General features: G+C 55.8%; 3 protein-coding genes across 3 annotated transcripts; 1 reads left to right on the forward strand and 2 right to left on the reverse strand.

Annotated features, from left to right (window-relative positions):
- Positions 1 to 1572: 1572 nt before the first annotated feature.
- Positions 1573 to 5160, reverse strand: VOLCADRAFT_119765 (uncharacterized protein; the record flags this gene model as incomplete). The annotated part of the gene is made up of 7 exons (XM_002957668.1): positions 1573 to 1761; positions 2359 to 2415; positions 2724 to 2876; positions 3185 to 3283; positions 3814 to 3959; positions 4266 to 4413; positions 5047 to 5160. The coding sequence occupies 7 exons, from the start codon at positions 5158 to 5160 to the stop codon at positions 1573 to 1575; spliced, it is 906 nt and encodes a 301-aa protein (XP_002957714.1).
- Positions 5161 to 10893: 5733 nt separating this feature from the next.
- On the forward strand, positions 10894 to 15560 carry VOLCADRAFT_107781 (uncharacterized protein). Its single transcript, XM_002957639.1, has 9 exons — positions 10894 to 10961; positions 11111 to 11156; positions 11533 to 11695; positions 12033 to 12124; positions 12572 to 12659; positions 12925 to 13101; positions 13456 to 13602; positions 13891 to 14043; positions 14297 to 15560. The coding sequence occupies exons 1-9, from the start codon at positions 10904 to 10906 to the stop codon at positions 14396 to 14398; spliced, it is 1026 nt and encodes a 341-aa protein (XP_002957685.1). The 5' UTR covers positions 10894 to 10903; the 3' UTR covers positions 14399 to 15560.
- Positions 15561 to 17604: 2044 nt separating this feature from the next.
- Positions 17605 to 23972, reverse strand: VOLCADRAFT_121653 (uncharacterized protein; the record flags this gene model as incomplete). Its single annotated transcript, XM_002957669.1, has 9 exons — positions 23771 to 23972; positions 23655 to 23698; positions 23531 to 23582; positions 23301 to 23409; positions 21366 to 22135; positions 20974 to 21210; positions 19411 to 20826; positions 18774 to 19055; positions 17605 to 17787 (listed from the first exon to the last, which is right to left on the reverse strand). Exons 1-9 carry the CDS (start codon positions 23900 to 23902, stop codon positions 17605 to 17607), a joined length of 3225 nt encoding a protein of 1074 aa, XP_002957715.1. The 5' UTR covers positions 23903 to 23972.
- Positions 23973 to 25974: the final 2002 nt, after the last annotated feature.

Here is a 25974-nt window from a genome sequence, read left to right on the forward strand (position 1 = left end):
CCCGGTAGCGCGGGAAGCAGCGTTCGCCAATATTATTTAAAGGCCTCTAACGCTGCAGGAAAATTTTAGTAGAAGATTTAGAACTATGTATGTATTTAGTTTTAGCGTTTGTTCCCGCTTTGAGGGCGTGAAATGCCGTGTCAATGTCCCTAATAAGTCATTGTCCCGGCATTTCAATTGTCGCCCATAAGCATGAACCAGGCCACCAACTCACAAGCTTACATGCAACAACTAAACTAACACAAGGTCGTCCATATGGCACCTTTCCTTGGACAAGGCATCCTCCAATTGGCACGCGGTAAATTGACTTAGATTGTTTGCCCTGGCAAACTTATGTACTCCAAACTCATCCACTGGACGATGCTGGCTGTATTTCTTGCGTGGGCGATCTTGTCGCCGACGGGCGATGTTGTCCAGGGCGTTCCGGTCAAACTCGTAGGCGCCGACCTCATTACCGTTGTCCATGGACATTGTGTTGGAAGGATACGTTAAGGTTCCGATAAAATGAAGAAATGAAGCGCTCCTTCATAGTATGGAGATGGTAGAATCGTCAAGCAACTTTTGAACGACCAGGGAGAGTTGCTGATAGGCGAATTTGTATGAAGCTATAGAATTCCTTTATTCTTTCAAGGTAAATGAATGCTTATGTATTCGTCCGTTAGTAGCGTGAAGCTTTGAACACTCTTTGTACGGCAGATTCGGCACAATGTTTTGCCTCATTGCGATGTTGCCTGAAAATTTTGAACAGAAGGGATCACTGCTCATGCTGGTGCAGCAAGGCATGTAAGGAGATGGCCTGGTCACAATCCAGCAGTCATATATCGACAATCTCAAGCTATGACAACTCGTTACATGTGTCTGTAATAAAAAAGGGACTTTGCGATGGTGTGGGGAGCTCTTTGAGTGGTGGGACTGTGGAAATCCAGTTTGTTTCGCCCGTAACAAGTTTGTTACGGGCGAAACAACGTCCCTCTGAAACGTTTGGATATGCCTATGCAACACATTTCCTCAATTTCATGAACTGCAAGTATTCTAATCCAACATCACCCCAATCTCAGTGTAAACTAGTCTCCAAATGTGCCTGCACAAGACTGTCACCCCTGTCACCCGGCATTCACATTGCCTTAACCTCCTAAGCTTGTCGGGGTGTGACACGTGGGCATGAACCTTGTGACAATGGGCATTGTCACAAAGAAACTGGTTGCAATCAGAAATGCATTTTTCCTCATGCCAGGTTACCGACATCGGTTACCGATTACTGGGGACGGTTAACGGATAACGGTTCGCTCGGTAATCCTACCGACCGGTTACCCATCTCGTTAACTGGACCCGTTAGGTCGGAACCGGGCCGGAACCGGCCTGGAGTATGCCATTGGGGGGGGAGAGGCACTCCGCACTGCTGCAATTGCGAACACCCACGTTGCGGGGAGGGCCTGTGTGGTGGCGTTATCAATGCCCCTGATCATACACACACACATCCGGACCCGCCCGCCTCCCCCAAAGCCACAACGACAACCGCCATAACAGCAATAACCCGCTTCCTCCCTTCCTCCCTTTGTCCGTACTTCCGTACTAGCCTCGCCCGGTATCCCTGGCCCCTTTACACCCCCCTTTCCCCCCGCCCCCTCCTCCCCCTAGCAGCCCTGTTGTTTCCAGCAACTCCCGGGCCGTGTTGTTGATGGCGGTGAACCGGGCCGGGCCCAGCAGCACGCCGCCGAACCAGCGGGATACCACCACCACCACATTGCGGACATCAGCAGCCTGAGCCCGGGGGGGAAAGAGGGGGGGAGAGCTTGGGTTTGTGGCTATGCGGACTAGGGTTGTTGTCGCTGGTTTCATGTTTTGCGGTGTGCGCGTATGTATGTGTGCATGTGTACGTATCTGTGCGTGTGGGGGGGGAAGAACCATACGCGCAAATGGGGTCGGATTGCCCGTGGTGCATCCATACATACATACATGCATCCATACCCTCACACGCCCCGACTTTCCCCTAGGCTCCCCCTCCTCCCCACATTGCTCCCGGTTAGGATTGTTTATTCATCCCCCCACAAACACATTCCACACCACCGCCACCACCACCACACACACACACACAAACCACACAGCCCAAGGCCACCACACGTCTGCTCATTTTCCGTACGTACCGCAGCAACAGGGCACCCGCTGTTCCTGATCCCCACTCCGCCCCCCCCCAACAGGGCACCTCCCCCCCAACAGGGCACCTCCCCACCAATACCCAATCGCCGCCACGTGGGCTCTCACCCCACCTCCACCCCACCCCTCACCCCAGGGGGCTTAGGGTCAAGTCCAAAACACACACACACACACATACGCACGCGCGCGCGTGTACGTCCGTACCTGCAAGAGGTGCAGCAGCCTCCCCCCCGCGGCGGCCTCCCCATCATCGTCATAGTCCTGCAGTACGATAATCCACGTCACAGCGGTTCTAGCCCTTCTTCGTAAAGGGGGTTCACTCGGGTCTACTTACTCGCACACAGGCATACAGGTATATTCCGACTTCCTGACAGACAGATAGACAGACAGATAGACAGACAGACAGACAGACAGATAACACCCTCCGCACACCGCTCCAGCCTCTATCCCCACTCCCCACTGCTCCATTCCGCCACTGACAGATCCCGCCTTCCCCCAGCTGGTCGCGCAGTAACCCAGTGCCCCCCTCACCTCCCCTTCCCCCTCCCCTTCCCCCCCGTAACCCCTACCTGCAGGAAGGTGCCCGCTCCCCCTCCCGGGCCCACTGTGTGTATTCGGTACGCCATGATATTGTGTGTGGCTGCTCGGATCTTGCTAACAGACAACAGAGCGTCCATAACCGCCGTCACCTGCTCGAAGCTACTCACGGGTGCCACGTGAGCCTGCGCCGTACAAATGTACGTGTGCATATATGTGACTGGTGCCGTGTAGAGTGTGTGGGCAACGTCTTGCCGAGCGAATGGCCTACAGTACTACTTTCTACGCTTTTTCTTTTGTGGGTGGGGGTTGTAGTGGGGGTGGGTGCGAAATCAACTTTCATCCCCCCCCGGTGCGGTGAGGTGAGGTGAGGTGGGGGGGCAAGTGGCAATGTATTGTTGGGTGGCAGTCATTACATCGCTTCACCCGGGGACCACCCTCACGCATCCCTCTCCCTCTCCACCCTAGGGTACGACCGCCGTACGCCACCCACCTGAAAGGTAGATTTCTTCTCCACGTACGGCACTCCACTGGTGACTCTAAGGGCCCCCAGCAGCTCCATCACCTCGGCCTCCCGAACCGCCTCCTGGGGCTCCGTGTATGTGCGTGTGTATGTGTGTGCGTGTATATGTATGTATGTGTGTATTTGGGAGGGTTGGCAGGGGGGCAGGGGACGGGGAGGCGGACACATCGTGTACTAAAACGCAAAGGCGGGTTTGTGTCCGGCTTTCCTGTACAACAGAGCGGGATTGCGCGGGAGAGAAAAGTCTTATTTCATGAAAACCAGCCACCAAAGCGGCAGCCGGGTTTTAACTGGTCATTCTTTCCCCTCCCCCTCTGCTTTTCCAAAGCCACCCGTACATACACACACCGCTCCACACACACACTACATACATACACACACCGGTAGGATAAGGATAAGAGACCCTGGCTGGTATTGGGTACCCAGTCTCCCCGCCCTTCCCCCCCGCCGATATTGTAGACGTCGGCATTTGACTCCTTGCTTTAGACGTACACGCAAACTAAACCCCTCGCCCCCCCAACGACAAATAAGCCATTCTATGACCTCATTACCCATACACACACACACACGGCCTCCAGCTCCCCCCCCCCCCAACCCACCTGGGCCGCCCTCCGGGAAGTCCCACCACCCCCTTCCCCCTCCTGCCCCTGCTGCTTCTGTGCCTGCTGCCGTACAGAGGGTACGGCCCACAACATGTCATGTTGTTCTCTCAGCCACTCAACCCAGTTGTACAACACCACCTCACCTACCGGGGGAGGGGGGAGGGGGGCGCCAAGGACACAGGGCATAGGCGCAGGGCACGGAAATGGTACGAAAGTTGTTGTACGTGTCGTACTTTATTCAGCCGGTTCTCTGGCAGCGGTCACGCCCCGAAACCCAGGCACCTCCATTGGCCCGCCTCCGCCACTACCCAGATTCGTGTCGGGTGCCAGGCTTTGCCAGACTTCCCCCCAACCCCTCCCTCTTTCCCTTCACCCCTTTTCGCACGTACCCCCCCTCCCCCTTTCCCCCTCCCTCCCTCCCTCCCTCCCCCTTATTGTACGGACCACACCGGGGGTGAACATCGCCTCCATCTGCTTGACTGCCCACGACAACACGTCATCGGAAAGGTGATTACCGTACAGTACGGCAACGGGGCAGGACAAGCTAGGGTAGTCGTACGGCAGGGAGGCGCGCAGCACTACCTCTTGGCTCCCGCCCTGGGGATGGGGAATACACACCTGCGGCGATTGGAGGGGGAGGGATGATCGGGGGCGAATTGTGCTAAACAGTGTGTGTGTGTGTTTTACTGGGTGATCTTCAGGGAGCCGCAGTGGGGTGTTGGGGGGCGGGGGGAAATTATATTGGTCGTGGTACACCAGGTAATAACTTCATAAGGTTGAACCGAAGCGACCAGGGGACCGTATATGTGTGTGCGGGCGGAGGAGGGGGGTGCCGGTGTAACATCACTCTGAAGGCGCGGGGAGGGACGGGGGGCAGGGTGTGTGTGTACGAACACCGCGACCCATTCCTCCCCCCACCGGGGAGGAGGGGGGAGCTAGGGGTCAAACCCAACCCGAAGGAGGGGGGCAGCACGCGGGGGGGCCGACGGCCACCAATAAATCCTGGAGCCCCATGGAGATAGCAGTAGCAGTAACAACGTAGACGGGTGTGGCTATTGGGGTGATGGGCGTGTCGTGTATCAGAGCTCAGGAGGAACAGGTCATAGCTGTCTTGGCGCGACTGGTGACGTGAGGGCACGTTGGATGGCGGGGACGTACTGTAGGTGTCGACGCGAGGGATGATGGGACCGAGACTAAATAGCAGAGTTGAGGAAGAGTTGGTGCGGTCACCTCAACGAGGGACTCCTCCCTGGAGACGTTGACTGATTCACCAAATATGGCTTCCAGGGCCAGGAGCTCCTCTTCCCTGGCGGCGGCATCCACTTCAATTGCGTCGTCGCCCATCTCAATTCACGTTAACTTCTGATGGGAGCTTTGCGTTCTTTTTGATGAGGACTTTCCCCGTGCTGCTATTATTCTTCCTGCTGATCGGTCTTATATAACCTTGCTTCCGAGGACTGCAATACCGGTGTCTCTCATCTCCAGCTCAAACATAAGTTTTCGGTGCTGAGGGAAGCAACCACCCCAAAACTCCTCCGGCTTCATGATTTCATAGCACTGAGCAACGAAGCGGTCACCATTCCACCTAAGCTGGGTTGGGCTGTACGGGAGGTGGCTACAAGTAATTGGAAAGCAAATTTCAGGCCCTTCAATGCACGTTCGTGGTGTCACTATGTAGTTTTTAATGCAGTGTGTGGCCATGCTGGCAGCTGCAATTCATTATCTTTTAATTACGACAGACAAGAGGCACATTGACATGATTCTTCTAATTCTGGTTATGAACATATGCTTACCATCCATTCAAGAGAAGCCCAACATTTATCAGTGCAGCTGTTCCCTGGATTAGCCCCTAAAGAACGCACGTCCTGGACATCCGTCAGAGCGCGTTCAACTCTTAGCTGACGTGTATCATATTCTATGTAGTACTGTATTATACCGTTGCCAGGTCAGGACTAAGGGCCGGGCTCCACTGACCGGGCACCGTCGGCAAACGCGCAGAGTTGTCCTGGAACGCGATCTGGTTAATAGGCATCCATACGACATTTGCGAATGGTGCAACTCGTGGTGATAGTCCGGGAAAGCGGGATATTGACGCAACTCGAGGTTCACATGGCCGTGCTGCACGCGATGCTGTCTCAAGAGAGCCTCGTCATTGTTATGAGCTCCAAGGTACTCAGTGGGAGTTCCTTGGAAGGACATTGACGAGGATATGGCACTCGCCGGTTTGTGTAGCAGGCGTCTGTCTCTCCTAGCACCGTGGACTGCACTGGTCAACGCACCAAATATACGCCTATTAAGCTGACATCACTGCAAAGAGTATATGCGAGGTCGAACATTTTATACATGGTCGGGAGCATGTCCTAGCTAAGGATTTCCCAGCGAGGGATATGGACAGGGCTCGGGCCGAAACCTAGATTGCAAAACAGTTTCCGATTTTTGACCTTCCTGCATAACCTCGCGAAACATCCGGTAACTGACGGAAACCTCGAAATGCTGCAATTTGTTATGTCTATGAATGGAATAACTTATGGGAAAAGTTACGGAAATTTCTCTTTCGATTGCCCGTCCGCAGTGCTCGGGCCGAAACGGAAACTCTGAGAAACGGAAACTGTGCGAAACCTGTTTAAGCAGCCCCTCGCAGAAATGTGAGCCGTCGTACTCTGCCGAATAAACAGACCGTACAAAATGGCCCAAAGACAGTCCCGAATTTTAACGCGCGGATGCGCGCGTGCGATTCGCAAAATGCGCGTGTACAAGTGTATATAAATTTTCTTAGAAGAAAGGCCGCGGTGCGACAGCGCGTTGCGCAGGTGGGCATGTTGGCCACAGGCGCACGCGGCATGCAGGCTGGACTATTGCGTGGCTGCTTTGCAGTAATTGAAATCACAGAAAGCAAACAACGTAGCTTGCAAGACTGGGCGCTTGAAACGACCGCGGGAAGAGGAAGCGTTTGGCGAAGCGGCAGTTTGCGCAAGCAAACGGGCGCGGATTCGGTAGTGCAACGTATACAGCACCTTTTTCAGAGTAAAGTCAAATTACAAAGTTGCGCAAAGTATAACATACATAAACTTAATTAAACATAAGAACAGATAAGACGTTTAGAGCCTTGTCGGTGACATGGACGCCGCTGTTGGCTTGGAACAGCTATTTGCTGTGCATAGGGACGTGCCCGCGTTAGCCGTGTTGCAACAGCTCAGGATGGATTTCAGCCAGCAACAGCCTCAAGAGCTGCTGCACAACCACCGGGAATGTCTTCAGTTGGGCACGTGTAGTTTTGGTCGGCGGGGTCGAGCAACGTACGCAATGCGCACAGAAACCAAGGTGCAGCGTTCTGTAACATCGCCAACATATCCGGTACGCGGTGGCAGGCTTGCCGAGCACGAAATGAAGGGGGGGTCGCATCTCACCATTCAACTAGGCATGCATGTGCTCGGTTGAATGCTCGGTAGCGTGCGAGTTTACCCCTATCAGGATGTTTGTTTGCATATCCCTCCAAGCGAGAGGGCTTGCACCTATGCTGATGTTCGTTCCAAGAAATGAACTGAGGACTGATGCTACGGTGGAAGATTTGCACGTAAATTCGCCCGTGCAATAAAACGCCCTGTAACTCGCTTACGCTAATCTCACATTCCAATATGCCACTGCACTTTCCTCTCCAGCCTGGCCACATTCTCTTCCTCGCAAACGTACTTGGGCACCTTACAATCCAACACCATACGTGCTTTAGAAACGCGGGCAGCTGCTTCACAAGGACCCCCCTATTTCCATGTTTTCGGCAAAGAGGTCCAGGAACACCGAAACTAGTTACCAGCGCCGTACGCGGAATCTGTTTTCAAAGCGTCCGCATGGTCTTGAAGCAAAACTATGCAATAGTTTATCTTTATGCTTATAATGTCAAAAATAATTTCAGTGTTAGCGGAGAACCAGGCACCTCAGTTGATGGCTCTGACTGAGTCAAAAAGAAGGGAAGGAGGCCCAAGGACCACACCGTTTGGGTTCACTTCATTAAGAGGGACTAAAATACCAAGTCAAAGACATGGGGCGTCTCCTGCAAGTACTGTCCCTGCCCTCGACATGTCCCTACCCAAGACATGATCTCCCAGCTTTTTTTCTATGAACCAAGAAGCTTCATGTAAGATGCTCAGGGCTGCCTCTGTCAATAGATGATCACTTATCCCAGAACAGTCCAATCAGCAAACCCTCAGATGTCGAGACACTTCCCTACACCTCTGTAGCCTTTTCCCATGAATAGAATTTGCAACTCTTGCAAGCAAAAGACATATAGGTCACAAAGGATACAAATTCAGGCCTGTACGACCTTTGGGTAGGTGACAGTCGGGTGATCGCGAGACCTGAGAGCTGTCTGAGGGTATCCAAGCATGCGCCTTGGCACGCAAGGCCCATTTACGACGTTTGCCATTCATCGACATAGCATATTTGCAGCACTTCGAGGACTCCGATAGTTACCGGAGGTTTCGAAAGGTTTCGCGGGAAGGTCGAAAATCGGAAACTGTTTCAGAAACGCAGTCTATCACATCTATCAGATCAGCCCGATCACTGGCCGTCCGGCAACTTCTCGCACGGGGCCCTTCGCGCTGCAAAAGCTACAAACACACATTCCTTTACATATGTACTATCAATTGGTGCATGACATCCCAAGAAAGGAGGTGCGGCGGACCCGGCCGGCCCTAAGGAAAAATTACGAAAATTTACGACCAGCCAATGGAAAGGCCCTCTTAGCACTTGCATTGTGCGAAAAGAGGTATAACTCAGCAGGATAATGGAAGGCGATCCCTCAGCGTCTAGGGAGCACATGATCACTTGCGACAAGCTTCAACTAGTCATGCATGGGGTGTGGGAGTCCACCTGTGGGCGCTTCACGTCCTGGCCAAGCTCCCCGCTGCCTTGCCCTTTGTTTTTGTTTGGGGGACTTAAAACAGTTTACCCTGTCTGACAATCAGTTTGCTCCCTTCCTCTGAAAGCTCGACCAGCGATCATGACTACGCGCGCTTGTTCACGCCACCCCGTTACAAAGGAAACGTTTGGCCGTTTCAGTCCATGGCCTGATACGGCAACACCACCGAGGGCGCTGAGATGGAAGACACCAAATCTCCGATTTTTTAAACCCATAACCACACCCAAAAATGTTTTAATGAAAACTCCACTGAATTGGGTAAACTGAGAAAACTGAACGGCAGGGTTGCTCGACTGCAATCCTACCTCGGCCGAGAAACCGAACAATTGCTCCCTTGTTATTTCAGCAAACATACCTTGAGCACTATTCTCAAACTGTGGCTTGGGAACGCGATGTAACCGGAGCTTTGCCACTCCTGCCATTTCATGACGTAAACGCAACAGCCATATGACAAATCGTTTCTTCCTGATTTGACATTCGCCACATTCCCTGTCAGGGGAAAGGGAGGGCGGTCCGTTCACTTCCGGTCATCTGCTCCTCCCTCCGCCGTGTGTGTGTGTGTGTCCTCCCTCCGCCTCTTAATATCCGCGGCCTATTAGGAGGTCTGGTTGGGGGTCGCTCTCCCCTAGGGCAGGCGGCCGATTGGGGGCGGCGCGAATCGCTGTGAGGTCGTGAGGTAGAGAATTGTTGTGGTGTGGTGGAAAGAGTAAAAAGAGTTGTTGGTTTGAATTGCGCTAGCAAAGCCCCGCAGCGGCTGCAGCAGGAGGTGAGAAAACAGCGACAGAAGTAAACAAATAAAAATGGTCACGAGTGTTTCCTAATCAGCATCCTCCCCCATGTGGCAAACTGCGTATCAACCCAACCTTCCTCACTCATCCAGCAGATTCATCCTCAAGCAAGCCGGTAGTACGCAACGTTTTAACAGTACCATATCACCATTGTTGTTGCCCGTGAGCCAACCTTGCTAACGCCGCACTTGATTAGCCCACTGTGGGCCCCCCTACCTCCCCCTTACCTCCCATATGATTAGCATATCTGGGGTTGCTGGGCCGGGGCAGGGGGAGGGCGGAGTTGGCCTAGTTAAGACTGACTTAGTATCCTAATCAGGACATATGTTGCACCCGCTGATATTAATCTACCTGTCTGTCTACCTACCACTAGCTGTATTCGCGGAATCTGGCACTTGCCTAATCGCCTGCACACCACCTCTACCTGTCAATATCATGTCTTCAGATGATGTCGGACGGCTGCTCCTGCGGCCCTTCCCCCGGTCGACCGGCTCGTATATCTGATATATACCCTCGGGCCGGCGTGGCTGCATCATTGGTGGGGGGATTCATCCGCCGGCCGCAAGCTGTTTCCAACACCGGCGGGATCGAATTCCACTTTCCATTCCACTTTCATCATCGCGCACTCGCCTGTACTCGTAACAGCATCTACAGCAAACCCTGTCTCAGCGGGCGGCGGCGTGGATAGCCCCCAGCCAGGTTGGGTGTGGAATGTTACGGGGGTTAGAATGGGGTTACTGCGCGTGAGTGTGTCCTCTCTTGAGCGTTTCGAGTCCTGTCATCTCCATTCGCCTTCCTTTGTCCGTTTCGTCCTTTCTCCATCTATTACCAGCTGCCCAACCCACTTGGCATCTGGCCGTGTGAAAAGAATTTGGGGCTTCTGGTGCGAGTGCTCTGATCACGGATTGAAGTACCTTACGATCAGAAGTTTCTACCAAGTTTTTTGAGCGGGGAGCTTACCCGTCCGTCGGGGTAACCAGTCCGCAAACCGCGGTGTTTTAGTGTTGATAGCTAGCAGGCATATGCTTTATCTGCCTTCGGTAAATGTTGCCTTGATCGTAGCGGTTAGGGTCATGCAGCTACGTACCGCGGCTTTAGCGCAAATCCCTGCCTGGCGTTTGCTGAACACAAAGAGAAGCGCGCAAGAACTCGGCAATTTCATAGAGGCGCTTGATGTAACCTTTTGACGTTTTAAGCACCCCGTGAAAAAAACCCGTTGCGGCTTGTCCTCGTTTTTGCAACAGCCCACTTTCCAGTTTTGGCATATGGATTCGATGAGCAGGTTGTTCGTACGATTTGACTTGCTCCGTACTACATCAATAGAGCCCACAAGAATGCAACTCGCACGCTGTAGTTCACATCAACTCAGTCCAGGACTGGAAAAATGCAGGTTCACGCGAACCCGGCGTTCTCTGTGGCCCGAGTGCGATCCCAGCGACGAGGTGCGTTACAAGAAGCCAGGCTCTAGGACTTTTTACTCTTTTTGAAATACCTTGTACATAACTAGTTTTTCATATGGCCTGAATGTCTTACCTATTCTCCCCTGGCCTGGCGCTGTGTCCCGGTGCGACCATCGACGCGATGACCGCAGGAACCACACGTGCAGTTGCTGGCGCATCAGCGGAATTCTTGCAGAGGTAACTTCCAGAGCAACATGAACATATAAGCTTAGTAAGATAGGAGCGCTATATCTTACATACCTCTCTTTCGCTTTTTGTCGATATGTGCTTAGCAAAGCAAGCGCGCGCCCTCCTTAGACACCCTCAAACCACAACTTCACGAATTAATTCAAATTCTTTTATCCTCACAATCTTTACAAAGATGCCGCACTCTCATTCCACCCCCTTCCCTCAGCTCTCGTAGGCGCACATCCGTAGCCGGATTCCCCCTTCCGGCACATTGCGCACGTATACGCCTGCTGCATCAATAACTTCAACACCCGCACTACCATTTCCCCACGCTTATCTATGTGTGCCCCGCCATCTGCTCTGCCACTTTCCCCCTCCCCTGCAGCTCCGCCTCCCCCTCCACGTCCCCCTCCTCCCCGCGCACACCCCCACCCCCGCCCACTCACCGGGGGGTGCTCATCCTCCCCGGCCTGGGCAACAACGCGGCGGACTACGGCCCCCTTGCCGTACAACTGGAGGCGCGAGGAATGGCGGTGGAGGTGGCGCAGGTGTGCTGGCCAGGATGACTTAAAATGGCCACTATGTATTTATGTATGTATGTGTGTATGGCCAGTATGTATGTATGTATGTATGTATGTATGTATGTGTGTATGGCCTGTATGGCCTGTATGTATGTATGTATGTGTTGTTGGTTACATTGTGGGCTGGGTGGGATCCCAAAAATCCCATCCGCGGCCTTTTCTGTCTATTTGTCTGTTTGTCTTCCCTCTTGGGCTCTCCTCGGGAGTCTGGTGCTCTGATACCATCTCCCGAAGGCACACGAGCATCCCCCCCTTGCCCCCTCTCTCCGTCCCCTCTCCCACATACATACATACACACACTCAGGTCACTCGCCCCGACTGGTCTCGGAACGCCGCCGCATTGGCTGATCCCGACTGGTGGAAGGGCTGTCTGAAACCCCGACCCGCCGTCAACTGGTGGGTTGGGGGGGAGAGGGGGAACTGGTCGGGGGGGAGAGGGGGAACTGGTCGGGGGGGAGAGGGGGAACTGGTCGGGGGGGAGAGGGGGAACTGGTCGGGGGGGAGAGGGGGAACTGGTCGGGGGGGAGAGGGGGAACTGGTCGGGGGGGAGAGGGGGAACTGGTCGGGGGGGAGAGGGGGAACTGGTCGGGGGGGAGAGGGGGAACTGGTCGGGGGGGAGAGGGGGAACTGGTCGGGGGGGAGAGGCGAATAGAGCGACAAAATGAGCAAAACAAAGCATCAGCTGCCTACGCGTGTGTATGTATGTATGTATGTGCGCAAAAGTGATTCCAGACCTCATGGAAAGAGTGGGGTAATGTAGGTATACAAATGCCGTACTTGCCGGGATGGAAAAACGGGGGACAAGCGGACAGACACCCCTCTCCCCCTCCCCCCCCCCGGCAGGTACCTGGACAAGGTGGATGCGGCCATGCAGCGCCTGAAGCGGAGGGTGGAGGCGGCGGAGGCGCCCATCACCATGCTGACTCACTCGGTACGGCAGACGTGGGCGACGGAGGCGACGGGGCGTACACACATACACACATAAATACTGCGCGTCACTTTTGCGTTTTGATCATGCAGCAGGTCTTTTCATGTTGCTTTCCCTTTTAAACCTACATACGTACATACGTAGATATCGCTTCTTGCCGTTTCCGCCCGCCCTCCCCCCCCCCGCACATCCCCGCCCTCACCCGCCGTATACACCCCTTGCCACACACCCTTTTGGCTCACTCCCCGCCCCCCCCCCCGCACGTCAGGCTGGTGGCTGGCTGGGCCGTGTGTATTTGTACGACTGGGGCACCGAGGGTGTCGACCGTTTCGTGTCCCTGGGCTCCCCCCACCTCCCCCCTCCTCGGGGGGCGAAGGGGGTGGACCAAACCCGGGGCATACTTACGGCGTGCAACGATATGAGCCCAGGAGCCTTCCATAGCTCGGTGAGTGTGTGTTTGTATGTATGTATGTAATTACGTGTGTGAGGTGGGGGATTGGGGGGCCGGAGGTTAAGAAGGGCGGGTGTACTGTGTGGGGTGGGGTGGGGTGAGACGGGGGCGGATGGGTTTGGATTCGAAGCCAGGGAGGGATCCGCTGCGAAATGTCGACCGGGCTGAAAACCACCACAACCACAACCACCAACTGCTCCCTTTCAACCGCCGATATGACAGGGTTGCCGCTTTGAAGGCTTCACGACATTGCCGTACATTTACTGCTCTCGTTATGCACCGTGTACTAAACCACCCCAACCGCCATGGGAGTTAACACAAACTAATTTCATTTGAATCGGGTTGCAGATTCAATACGTCACCATTTGTGGCAAGTTCGTACACGGCGTACCGCTCACCGGAAAGGCGGCCACGCACACGTCCAACCCCCCAACCGCTAACGGTAACGGACCCTCGTCCTGGCTCGCCAAATTCGCCGGGTTGGGGTATGAACAGGTGCGTGTGTATGTATGTATGTATGTATGTATGTATGTATGTGCATGTGTGCGGGGGTTACTCTGTGCCATGTGCGTACAACAGGGGGACAGGGGGACTAATGGGGCCGGATGCGGGGAACAAGCCAATTGATACCCAGTCCGCGGAGGCTTATCTCTCCCCCCCGGCCCCCCAAACCCCCACTAAACAACTCCCGGGGATTGGAGAGTCGGGGGGAGGGTGAGGGGAGCGCTGTGATGAGCCAGCGGAGTCCCCCTCTGGCCCCTCCCCCTCTGGCCCCCCTGCCAGGTGTGTGGTGAGGCGGAGGTGTGGGGTGACGGCATCGTGCCTCAGCCCTCCGCCCACCTGGAGGGGGCCTTATCCGTGGACTTGGAGGGGGTCTTCCACTCGCCGTTGGGGGAGAAGCTGCCCTTCCTGGGGCCCTGGTACGGCTCGCCGGAGGTGAGTGAGGGAAAGGGGGGGGGACGGGGCTTCAATGTGGTTATTGCGAGGGAGGGTTGTGGGAAGGGAGGTTGGTGGTTGAAGGGGTGGTGGTGGTGGTGATGGGAAGGGGGCCCTGGGTGTGGGTGAGTGGGATTCCTTCGCGGCCCTCGGGAAAGGGGGCTCCTGTTGCCGCCGATTCGCGTCACGTGACGTCATGTCAAGTTAGCAAACTCCCTGAACCCGTGTGTGTATTATGATGTGTATGTATTAGGTGTTGGAGCTGTGGCTGCATCACCTCACTGGGGAGGCAGAGACACAGGCATCAGCGGCAGCGAGTACGGCAGGTACGACGGCCCGGGTGGCGCCGGCGTGAGGCGCCTCAACGGCGATCATGACGATGGCCCTGTCGTGAGCATCAGCGACGACGCTGATCTCATCGTACCTAAAGCGTGCCGTACAGACGGATGTACGGATGATTGTACAGCGAGTTTCCGTAGGTCAACTGCCTCGCGTCGGAGCTCTCCGATCTTCCCCGTCAGGGAGGACGGGACATTGCCCTCCAGCCCCTCCGTACCAAGGGGGGAAGAGAGAAGAGCTGCTAACGGCCATGTTGATGCATTTGGTGGATATTAATTCGGTTTACCTGCACTTTAGGTACTTAGGGTTTCTATGTATGTATGTGTGTATGCTTCGGGGGGTAATGTCCCTGGATGAATACCTAAGCCGCGAAAGAAAACACACAATGGGTGGCGGTACTAGGTAGGTCGTGGTCTGCCTTATGCCATTTGTCGGCCTGTCTGTCTACCTGTCTTTCTGTTGGTTTGTCTGTTTGTATGTACATGTGTTTAATGTGCGTCGTCGTCATCATCGAGTAATCCGAGATGTGAGGGGCTGTGTGTGAGCGGCAGGAGGAGAAGAAGAAGAAGAAGAAGAAGGTGTTGTTATTTCTGTCCGCCATCCTGTGGGGCTGTTTCAACAGCACCATCTGATTCCGCTTCTGGGGTTGTTCCCCCGGGCGTTGGGTGGAGCAGAGATGACCGTTATCATCGACAGCAGCAGCACCACCACCGCGTTGATCAGTTCGGCCCTTGCAGAGTGCTATTTTTATTTTATATTTAGCTTTATATATGTATGTTATATACCTAGATACCTCTGGGCTCCCAAATGGAAAGGGTCGAGGGACGCAGCTGTGTTGGGTTGTGTGTTGGTGTGTGTGGTTGAGGATGATAACTTTTTCATCATGACGACGTTTCCAGGCTTACCCCCACCTCCCCCTCCGCCCGCGCCTTCTCTGCGTGTTCATTACAAATATAACGTAAGCAGTAGCAGTTACTGCGATTTCTGTCCTTATCCTGACTGTTTTTACTGTCCTTGCTTTTGACAAGTGAATGTTGCCATACCTGGGTTGCCATAGGGGACGGGAGGGAAGAGAAGCAAAATGCAGGACATACGATTATTTGAATGTATGTATGTACATGTGTATGTACGTATGTACGTCTGTCAAACACAACAGGCGCCAGTGGCGTTCATCAGTCACATTGAAGCAACCAAAGCCTCTGAAAGGTCATCATCGATCAAGACGGGTTTCGCCGCCCAGTGGGTGCAGCCCCCCCCCCTCTTCACACACACCCGCGCACTGAGAAACCCCACCACGTCATGTCGTACCATGTCATGAGCCCAGTTCGGGCCAATCAGACAGATCCAGATCCAGTGCAATACTTTCCCCCCTCTTGAGTCGACAAGTCAGCTCTGTACCGCAGCCCGTGGCTCTTCCCGTTTAAGAGGCCTGCGATCTCCCTCCCTTTCCCCCTTCGATGCATTCATATGTAAACACACGCAGTGCCCCCGGTGTGCGTGTGTGCGGGGCCCCCGCCCAGGCAAAGGATATAGCCATCAAGTTGGGGGCAGCCGTCCAAGTCGTGCGCGCCCTTCACACCCCCCAGAGCCCCGCGGCGCCCTCGCAGCACGGCACTGCACCTCGGCAGCCGCAGCAGCTCCACCAGACGGCCTCACTAGTCCCCCTCCCCCCAGCCACAGCCCACTACCCGGCCGCCGCTGCCACCATCCCATGAACCATCCCATGAAAGGATGGGTGTCGAATTTCCCCCCCCCGGGATGGGGCCCCAAAATGTTGGAATTGGATTGGTTGGGGTCCTGATCCCGCACAACATCAACATGAATTCCCGTTTCAAGAACTACTCCGTGATGCCCAACTACCTACTAGGGTGGCACGTTGGAACGGAAGTGTTTGCCACGTCTGCGTCTGGCCCCGTCAACTCCATCATTTAAAACCCCCCCTTCCCCCTAATCCCCCCCGCTCAGAAGCCTTCAGAGCCCCCCGCCGCCCCCGCCGCCAGCACCACCAGCCGTAGTGGTGTGCTGCGGGTGAACAACATCTCCCCCCCGGGCAAAACGAAGTGTTGCTGCCGATCACCATCTCTGTAACCACCACCCTCCGCCCCTCCCCTTCCCTCCCCGCCCCCCTCCCTCGTCTGCAGGCCCCTCCAGGGCACCCCTTTAGCCAGCAGCTCCTCCTGCCCCGCCAACACCGACATCATGCGACACAGCTCAAGGTTCATACGCACACGCCGGGTCGCGAACCAGCCGGGGAGCAGGGACATGCGCGGGTAGGGGCGCGGTGCCGAAGAAGAGGGGGACGACGACGACGAAGGAGAAGAAGAAGGCGGCACAGAAGTACACGTGGCTGGGGCATCAGCGGCGGCGGCGGTAGTGGTGGTAGTGGTGGTGGTTGTGGTGGTGGCGTTGTCGGTTCGGGGGCGGCTCCAGTGGATGTAGCTGTCACGAACCCGTACGGCAGCTTGGCAGGCCGCGTGCTTTTGCCGGCAGTCGGCTATCGCTGGGACCAGCAGCAGGTTCCCCGGCTGGTCTCCCCTCCTCCTCCGCCGCCGGAGGGCCTTTCGACACGAACCGGGGGGTGGGGGTGGGGGAAGGAGGGGAGAGGGCGAGGGTAATGGAAGGGGGAAGCCCCCGGGGGGAGGGGTGACGACGAACAACACGAACGGATTGGTCTTGCACGCACACACACATACACATATCAAGTTAATGTACGGCTAGAAAAAGGGGGTGAAAAAGGGCAAGAGCAGGGCTCCTTGACACGTTTTTTGTCGGACAAACGCACAGAAACGTAAACGAACAGATTTTCGTATGAAACGTGCCCAAACGAGGGTGTAAACGAGGGTACGAAAACTACGATAAAATGTAATAACTGCTTTACTACAATGCACAACTACGTATTCCTTATTGTTTCCTTTATTAGGAGCAGTGATTGGACCATTGCTTAATGGGGGAGCCAGGGCCCAGCAATGCCATCCGGCAGGAGGTCACCATCTATGTACATTGGCCTCAAAAGATAAAGCCCCAACACTTTCAGTTAGAAGATAAACGCTTATGAGCACCAGTATGTAACTTGAGGACAGTTTCAATCAAAGCAACAAGGAATGGCGGCCGCGGAGTCAACTAGATGCGCCATGGTCAATCGGCAACCCAAACGCTCGGAGGCTAGCGTTTTTCGTTTGGTACGGCATCGTTTAGCTCAAGGCAAACGAAAGACTTTCTCGTTTATTTCGTTTCGTTTTCGTATTTCGTATCCGAGATCCCTGGGCAAGGGTCAGTTACCCGTACACCTATTATCACCTGGGTGATGGCCTGCGCCACCTCCTCCAGCGCCGTCCGGCCATCCAGGCACTCCACCACCGCCGCTTGCTGCGACCCCAGGGCACCCTCCAGCAGGTGCAGCAGCAGCTCCACCCGCCCGGCAGCGGCAACCGAGTGGGACCCCGAGTGGGGGCCCCAACTGCTCACGGCTCATGGATTGACCCGTGTGTGTGTTTTGGGGGGCCGGAGAGGTAATGTTCGTCTGTCTGTCTGTCTATATATATGTATATATATGTATATGTATATGTCTATGTGTATGTATATATATGTATATGTATATGTACGTATGTACGCACGTATGTATGTGATGTGAGGGTGGAGAAAGGGGGAGGCGATGTGGGAAACCCACACACCGCCCCACAGTCACATACACACACGCCGTTGACGAAACCCCCCACAAGGAACAAACAAACCCTTAGCCTCCCCCCTTCCCGGCTTCCCCTTACCCCACAAACACATACACCCTGTCACCAGGCGCCGCTCTACCCCCCCACCCCGCGGCCAACAGGGCCACAGACCCCCCAACTATCAATGACACCTCGTCCTGGTGGGATGGCCACTCGTTCCTCCTCCGGCTCCGACCCAACGGCTCACACGCCCTATCAACCCACCTTTCCCTCCCCCTTCTAAAAGTACTCCAGGGACACCAGCCATTCCCAAAGAGACGTATACGCACACACACATACATACACACGCACATACATACATACATACATGATCGGTCGTCCCGATTTCATGGCTTGGGCGACCCGAGAGATGACGTTGTCGCCAACTGGTACGAACCGGACGAGCGACACGCTGTACGGCATCGCCAGGGATGAAGGCGCGGCTGGCGCCTGGCATCAGGTGCATGCGCAAGGTAGTGGCGGTGGTGGTCAAAGCGACAAGCACCGGACACAGCACGATACCGTACGACACGGCAAGGTATTGGAACGAGCGGTGTGAGTGTTTCATGCGGGTTGGGCCAATTGATCTGCAGCAGCTGCAGCTGCGGAAAGAAGAGGTTTAGGCTCATACTCGTACTACAACCGAATGTTGTATCCTTACCCCCCTCCCATCCCCCACAAACCCACCTCATCTCCGCCAGGTGCCACGACGGGCAGTCGAGCCGGGGGCGGTGGCGGCTGTGCCAGTACCGTCAGCGCCAGCATGGGCGCCCCGCTGAGCCGCCTGCCTTCCGTCCCCAGCAGCTCCTCCACCGCCCCCTCCGCCGTCCCCCCCCGACGGGGCCCCCTGCAGCCCGCCACCGCCCGCACCATCTCCGTGTGCGCTCCCATCAGGGAGTTGGCGGCCGCGGTGATGCCCAGGGTCAGCTGCAGGGCGGAGGCACCCAGCGCCCTCACGCTGGTGCAGTGCTGGAGAGCGGGGGAAGGGATGGGGGGCGAGAGAGGGGAGGTCGCGGCGCAAGGGGGCACACATACACACACACGACCGACGGGGGTTACTCGTGACATGAGCCTCTGCCTTCAGGCCTCCCCCCTTTCGCACTGTCCCAGGCCTCCCCCTCCCCCTTTCCCCCCCACCCACGGGGTTGTAGCTGCAACAAGGTGGACTCCTCGTCATGTCCTTACACAGACCACGCACTTGCAACCTCCTAGACACACGCACGTGCTCGCAGATGTATGTATGTATGTATGTATGTATGTATGTATGTATGTATGTATGTATGTATGTATGTAGGTGCATGTGCGCCCCACCCCCTCGTCTCACCCCATCCAAGCACGCCTCCAGCAGCGGCCTGGCGAGGGTGCAGCGCATACTCCACGGGTCCGGGTTACCGCCACCCCCAACCCCAACCCCCGCAGCCACAGCCGCTGGCGGCACTGGCAATGGGCCCGCGGTGGCCGTAGCGGTGGCGGCTGCCGCCCTTCGCGGCGCACACAGCGGCGCCTCCGCGACCTCCAACGGACCCACCGCCACCACTGCGGCTCCTCCTGCTGTTGCGGACGAGGGGGATATGTCGTACATCCCGGGCTCATACGGCACTTTAGCACTGTCCCATGGGACGATGTCGTGCAGCTGCTCGTTCACTCGCAGCTGAGCCACCTCCAATACTTCTTCAATGTCGTACTCCTCATCCAGCACCCAGAAGGACCAGTGACCGCTGCTGGACTGAACAGATACGTGCCGCTTTCCTCGACCGCCCCCCGCCGCCGTCGCCGCCACCTCCACCGCATGCTGCTTGTCGGTCGGTGCATCTGTCGTCTGCATTGCCGAGGGAGGCCCCCCATCGGAGGGCCCCCCATCGCGGGGGGCACATTCTGGTACTTCAGCATCTAGAGGTGCTGCAGCCGTGGTGGCGGCACCCGCACCCGCCGGCGCCTCTTCGCCCTCTCGACACCTCCCGTTTTGCCCCCGGGTTACCCCCTCCCCCTCTCCCCGCTCCTTTAACTGGCTCTGCTGCAGCTGCTGCTGCTCTTGCAGTCGCTGTCGCCGCGACGGCGCCTTGTCCTGCTGCTGCTGCCGTGAAGCTTTTTCCTGCAGGTGTTGCTGTTTCGCATCCCTCCTTTCCCACACATCCTTCTCCGTTGCCGTACACGCCGCTGCGACAGACTCCACGCGAGTCCTTAGATCCTCCAGAAGATTCTGCACGATTCGCTTGTACTCTGGGGGGAACCACGCGGTGGCGGCGGCGGCGGCGGCGGCAGTCCGCCGTGCACGTGACGACATGGTGTCCAGCGCCGTCAGGTGCATCGTCATGGCGTCATAGAAAAGTTTACCAAAAGAGGCCCTGCGCAACTCGTTCAGGTGGAGTTGGAACTTGGCTGTGACCCGTGGGTCAGAGTCGAAGGGAGGGGATGGAGGGCCAGCTGCAGCCCTTGTCCCGTTGGCGATACCCTGAGGACATGCAGCGGTACCAGCTGCAGCGGCTCCGAAGCCAGTGACAACGGCCGGGGCTGTAGCCGCGGCGGCAGCTCCATTGCCCTCCGCTGCCGCCGTCTCCGCCATTCCTCCCCCCTCCAAGCCTTTAGCCCTATTCATAGCAAGGGAGAAAGCCGCATCGCTGGCTAAGACCACATCCTCCACCACCTGTCGTACAGCCCGTACGAGGCGGCACATCAGTGCCAGACTCACGCAGCACTCCGGGAAGGGCCCCAGGGGCAGGCTGCCGGACAGCTGTCGCTCCTGAAAGGCAACGAAGAGAACAACCGGGAGCCCCAATTCGGATACCATCCATCCATCCATCCATCCATCCATCCCATCAGAGGCCTCAACCCTCCAGTTGTACATACTTGTACAACTTCTGAACAGCTGTGAACACACGAAACCCACCTTGAGGTCCACAAGCACTTTCGCGAGTTCGAGGAGATCCGGGTACGACAGCGGTGGTATGCCGTGGTACGACAGGATGGCGTCAGTGAGCGCGGCGCCGTCATTGCGCAGTTTTTCTGCAAGTTCCTTTGCGGACTCGTTGTCGCCGTCGTAGAAGTTTGCGGCGGCCATTACGACGAAGAGGACCAGCATCGCCCGACCCACTAGACCCGACGGGTCCGAGGGCAATGCGGCCGCCTGCGTGTAGACCGATCAAGAAACAACGTTCTAGGGTTATGATGTTACAGGGTTTTGCGTTAGGGAGGAAGGAGAAACTCGTTCCGAATAATACTCATGATCGCAATGTCTTGCGTGACCGTACATTCATACTTGCGTACATGCGCACAACGTACCAGTACGTCAGGCCCCAGAAGAGTGTCCCGTGGGTCTCTGGCGACGCCGCCGCTGCTGCCGCCGCTACCCTGGCCCCGCGTCGCCGCCGCCGCCGCCAGGAGCTCCCCTGCCACCAGTCGCGCATCGATGTCGCTCAGGCATGCCAAGATTTGGTTCTGACAGTTTTCCTCGACAGCCAGAATGTCAGCCTCCAGCTGCCGTTGCCGCTGCTGTCGCCGTCCTCGCCGCCGCTGCCGTTGACTACCGCCGCTGACTACGGCTTCCTCCAGCATCATGGCTTCTAGTTCTTCTTCTTCCTGTTGCCACTGCTGCCTTTTCTGACAAAGCTTTGCGAGTTGCACCGCCGTGCCCTGCAGGCACTTCCAAGCGTGGAGCTGCTGAAGGGTCGCCATGGCGGAATCGTCTCGGACTTGCCGGCCCCGGATGGGAGACCGCTCCCCGCCAGCTGCGGCTGCGGCCCCTGGTGCTGCTGCCGCACCGCCTCCCCCGCAGCGCGGGAGTAATCCAGCGGAGGCGGCCGTCCGGCCAACGCGATGTCGTACTCCAGCGGCCTGACCTGAGTGGCCGTCACTATGTTCACCGCTTAATGCGAGCCCCACGTTGCCATGATGCTGGCAGGTGAACTGCTTCATGTGCTGCTTGAGCTGCCCGGTGTGCGCGGGGTGGGAGCGGGAGATGCGCCAGGCGGCGTGGCAAGCACGGAAATATGTTTGCTGGTGCAGCTTACTGACGAACGCGTGAGGGGAAACATCCAGCATTGCCGTAACGGCTGTTGTGCGATGATGCACTTCATTGGCCGATATGCTTGGAATGTGACGCGGGAAGTGGCATAGCACAGTTGGACGATTACATGATGCTCGGAGCTGCCGGTAAGTCGGTCGCTCAGGCGATCCCGCTGCGCCCGCAACCTCATCGTCGTCGTCTCCCGAAATGTCGTTTCCAGCCAACCGTACTGCAGGTTCGCCGCCGGCGCTGGCCTTCCTCATTTTTTATATATTACAAAAGCTTGACAACGACTTCATTTTTTGACCTGGTCCGTACAGAGTTACTGATCGAACAACCCCCGGAACGGTTCATCGCGTCAAGTCGTTGTTCCGAAGCCAGCGGGCATTGATACATCCGGTTCAGCTTTCGTAAGGAAGTCATCAAATCCCACAAGAATAAAAACCTGTCCTAACCTGTAGTCAACACACTGCCAAGACCTAATGGCGGCAAAGTCACCAGTGCAGCATCTTACAATAATGCAACCGATGGGAAAGCCAAACTGCAAAACGCATCTGGATTGCCGACCTTCTGCCAATGTCAAGAGACCCGAAGGCCTTTCAAAGTGAATGCTTCAGTCAGTTAATTAGCAACGGAAGCCCGTACTTTACCAACCCGCTATGTGATCCTGACCCTAAGCCCAGGATCTCGTCACATGCTATACCGAATTGCTTAATTAAAACATCCTTGCAAACTGCGGCCTCTAAGGGTCTTCCTCCTGCATCCCGGTACCTTGCTCGAAGGAAAGGTAGCCAGGTAGCCAACCAATCCCCCTGCTTTCATACGCATCAGTTCCTATCACGCTAGGATCTGAGACCAATATCCGTACGGCACGCCCCTGTGCACAGTGAAGTATTGGCTTACTGGAGCAGCGGTGCACACGGCCCCCAAACCTCGAGTTGACTTCACCAGTCTAGCACCGTCCTGCAAGTTGTCGTCTAAAACTGGGCTTCCATGGCGTTGCGGGCTAATGCATTGTTGATGTCCTGTTGTGACAGCGACTTGCCTGTATGTCACGGAACACGGGCAGCCCGAACGGACGATGGCATAAGGACTATGAGCCAATCTGCGGCCTTTACTCAAGGGGATCGCATTATGCACATTGGCTCACATGTACAGGCACCCCGCAACCTCCCTTCTCCGAGGTTAGACATATGGCGCAACATACGCACCCGCAGCGGAGTTGTGCTGGTGCAACTTGAGTTTCCATTCGCCCACGCTCTCGTTGAAGGAGTTGAACTCTTCGTCATTTAGCCTCTCGGCGCCAGCCGCATCGCAGACCTGTTTAAGCAGGGTGTAGTTGGCGGCGAGCTGCCGCAGGGCTGCATCGACGAGCGCCTGCATGGTAAAGGGTGGAGAAGCGTGGTCCCAGTCGTGGTATAGCTCAGGATTACATGCGCACCTGCTTTGCTGTCAGCAGGTCTTGGCAAGAAGCCTTCAGCTTGGGGAGCTCGCTGCGCATTACCGAGACAGACCCCGTAGACCGGCATGAGCGATCGCAAGGATGGACATTTCCGCGAACCTACCCAGCCAACTTGCGAATCCGCTTGACCAGCTGGACGGGGTTCACCTAAAGAGCAATTATGCATAGATGCAGGTTGTTGCTAAGGCAAGCAATAAAAGGCTTTCCGGTGGTCGGTACCTCGCCCGACTTGTAAAAGCGCCCCTCTGCTTCTTCCTCCAGCCGGCGTGCTATCTGCTCTAGAGCCGTTTCACCTCTTCGGAGTGCTGCTATAAGTTCATCCGTCTTCGGACGTGGAACTACTGCTGCCATAGCGACGATCGACAGCTAGGAGTATTTTCAAGTAGAAGGTTGATCTGCTTACTGAGAACGTTTGATTTGGCTGTTTGCTCTAATTGTATACTAACAACCTACCATTAGGTTGATCATGGGTAGGCCACAAATAATTGAAAACCATGACAGGCAAGCCCGTTGGGGCCGCCCGCGTCGGCTTAGCGTACGAAGCCGTTAGCCAGATCCACAAACGCTGAAACTTTGCCTGCTGGGCAAAGCAAACATGGCCATATCATTCTAATATTTAGCTGAGCACGACGGTGCCCTGGATTCTGCTCGTAGCCGAAGTTGGTGGCAATTGACGAGGTGGCTGCCCAAACCTCAGCAATCCTTGCAATAAATCTGGGTAACACCCTTTAATATGTATAGGAAAAATCTATGCTGAAAAGGCACGGTCACGGTCATTCACCATGGCCCCGACGCGGTAGACTTGAAGTCTAACATGTACACGTCTCACAAACCAAAATTACATGGGCTTAGTGTAAGACAAATCAATTATGGCCACCAGTGCTTACCGGGGCTGGGCATTGGACGCAAAGCAAAGTACCTGCTACGTATACATATATACAAAGCGGCAGGATGTGAGCTCCGTGTCCACTTCTTGGCAAACGAGAGAGAGCAGTTCTCCAGGGCTCTGCAGCGTTTGCCAAGAAGTGGACACGGAGCTCACATCCTGCTCAGCCGCTTTGTATACTTGTATACGTAGCAGGTGCTTTGCTTTGCGTCCAATGCCCAGCCCCGGTAAGCACTGGTGGCCATAATTGCAGTGTCTTACACTAAGCCCATGTAATTTTGGTTTGTGATAACTGGCCCGGCATACGGACAAGGAACACTTGTAAACACGGGTTACCCTGTCTGTTACCCCTCAGTACAATATTACCCCTACCCCTTTGTTACCCCTTGGTAAGGGGTTACCCCTACCCCTTTGTTACCCCTTGGTAAGGGGTTACCCCTACCCCTTTGTTACCCCTTGGTAAGGGGTTACCCCTACCCCGGGGTTAGGTTACCCACCTCCCGGGGTTAGGTTACCCACCTCCCTTCGTACATAGCCACATGGGTAACCACTTACCCCTACCCCTACCCCTAACCCCTGGGTTATGCTTAAGGGGGGGTTACCCCTCGTTTTATGCCATAGGGCCTTCTTACGCCTACAGCAAAGACTATGAAGCCCTGCTACCCTGCTACCCTGATTTGTGGCATAGCAACTCCCCACTGTGTCCTCATCGCTCATGAACGGCCATAGCATCAGAAGGGCATCACGCTCAAGGCATCGCCACCAGATGCCGCGGCGCCTGTGCTGGAAACATGAACAAAGTTAATCTCGGCTGGAATTCCCGACGTGCCCCCGTGCAAACACGAACAAAGTTAATCTAAAATCGGCTGGAATTCCCGACGGCACACGTGCACGTGCCTTGCAACTAAGGAGGACATCAAGGTGCTGAAGGAGGACATCAATGAGCTGCGGCTTTACCTTTTTCTGCTGTTGGCGGGGATGCTCCTGAGCATCATGCCGGAGAGGCCACTCGGGACCATCACCGCGGATCTCTGGAAGGTGGTCAAGCCATAAGGTACACACTGGGGTGTGGGGATGCAGAAGTGGGGTTGCATCATGCAAAGCGGGTGAACCGGCATTGCTGCAGGTGGCGGAAAGCTTTAGGTGAACCTTCTGCCAGGAATCATGGGACTCTCAACATTAATTCCCTTTGTATCGTTTCTCATCCTGCCTTCCACAGAACACCGGCACCACCTGCTGGTACCTCCCACAGAAGCTGACAGTGTTAGTGGGAGCACGACCCATTCTGGATGTACTAACCCTAAACATGGAGTCGCCCACGAAAATGAGGCTGGAGTCTCTGGTAGCGCACACAGAGTCTCCAATTGGCTTTAGAGCATCCCGTGCTCTCAATGCTATCAACCTCCTACTGGTGGAAGTGCACCATGGGCTGGGATCGGACAAGTCATTTGAGGAGAACCTGCAGCAGCTGACGAATAAGCGATGGGGATGCCAGACAAGGACCCGCTGCTGTCTCGTCCAGACGCCGCCATCATTC

This window comes from Volvox carteri (genome assembly GCF_000143455.1).
Source record: "Volvox carteri f. nagariensis unplaced genomic scaffold VOLCAscaffold_77, whole genome shotgun sequence".
NCBI classification, from domain to species: domain Eukaryota; kingdom Viridiplantae; phylum Chlorophyta; class Chlorophyceae; order Chlamydomonadales; family Volvocaceae; genus Volvox; species Volvox carteri.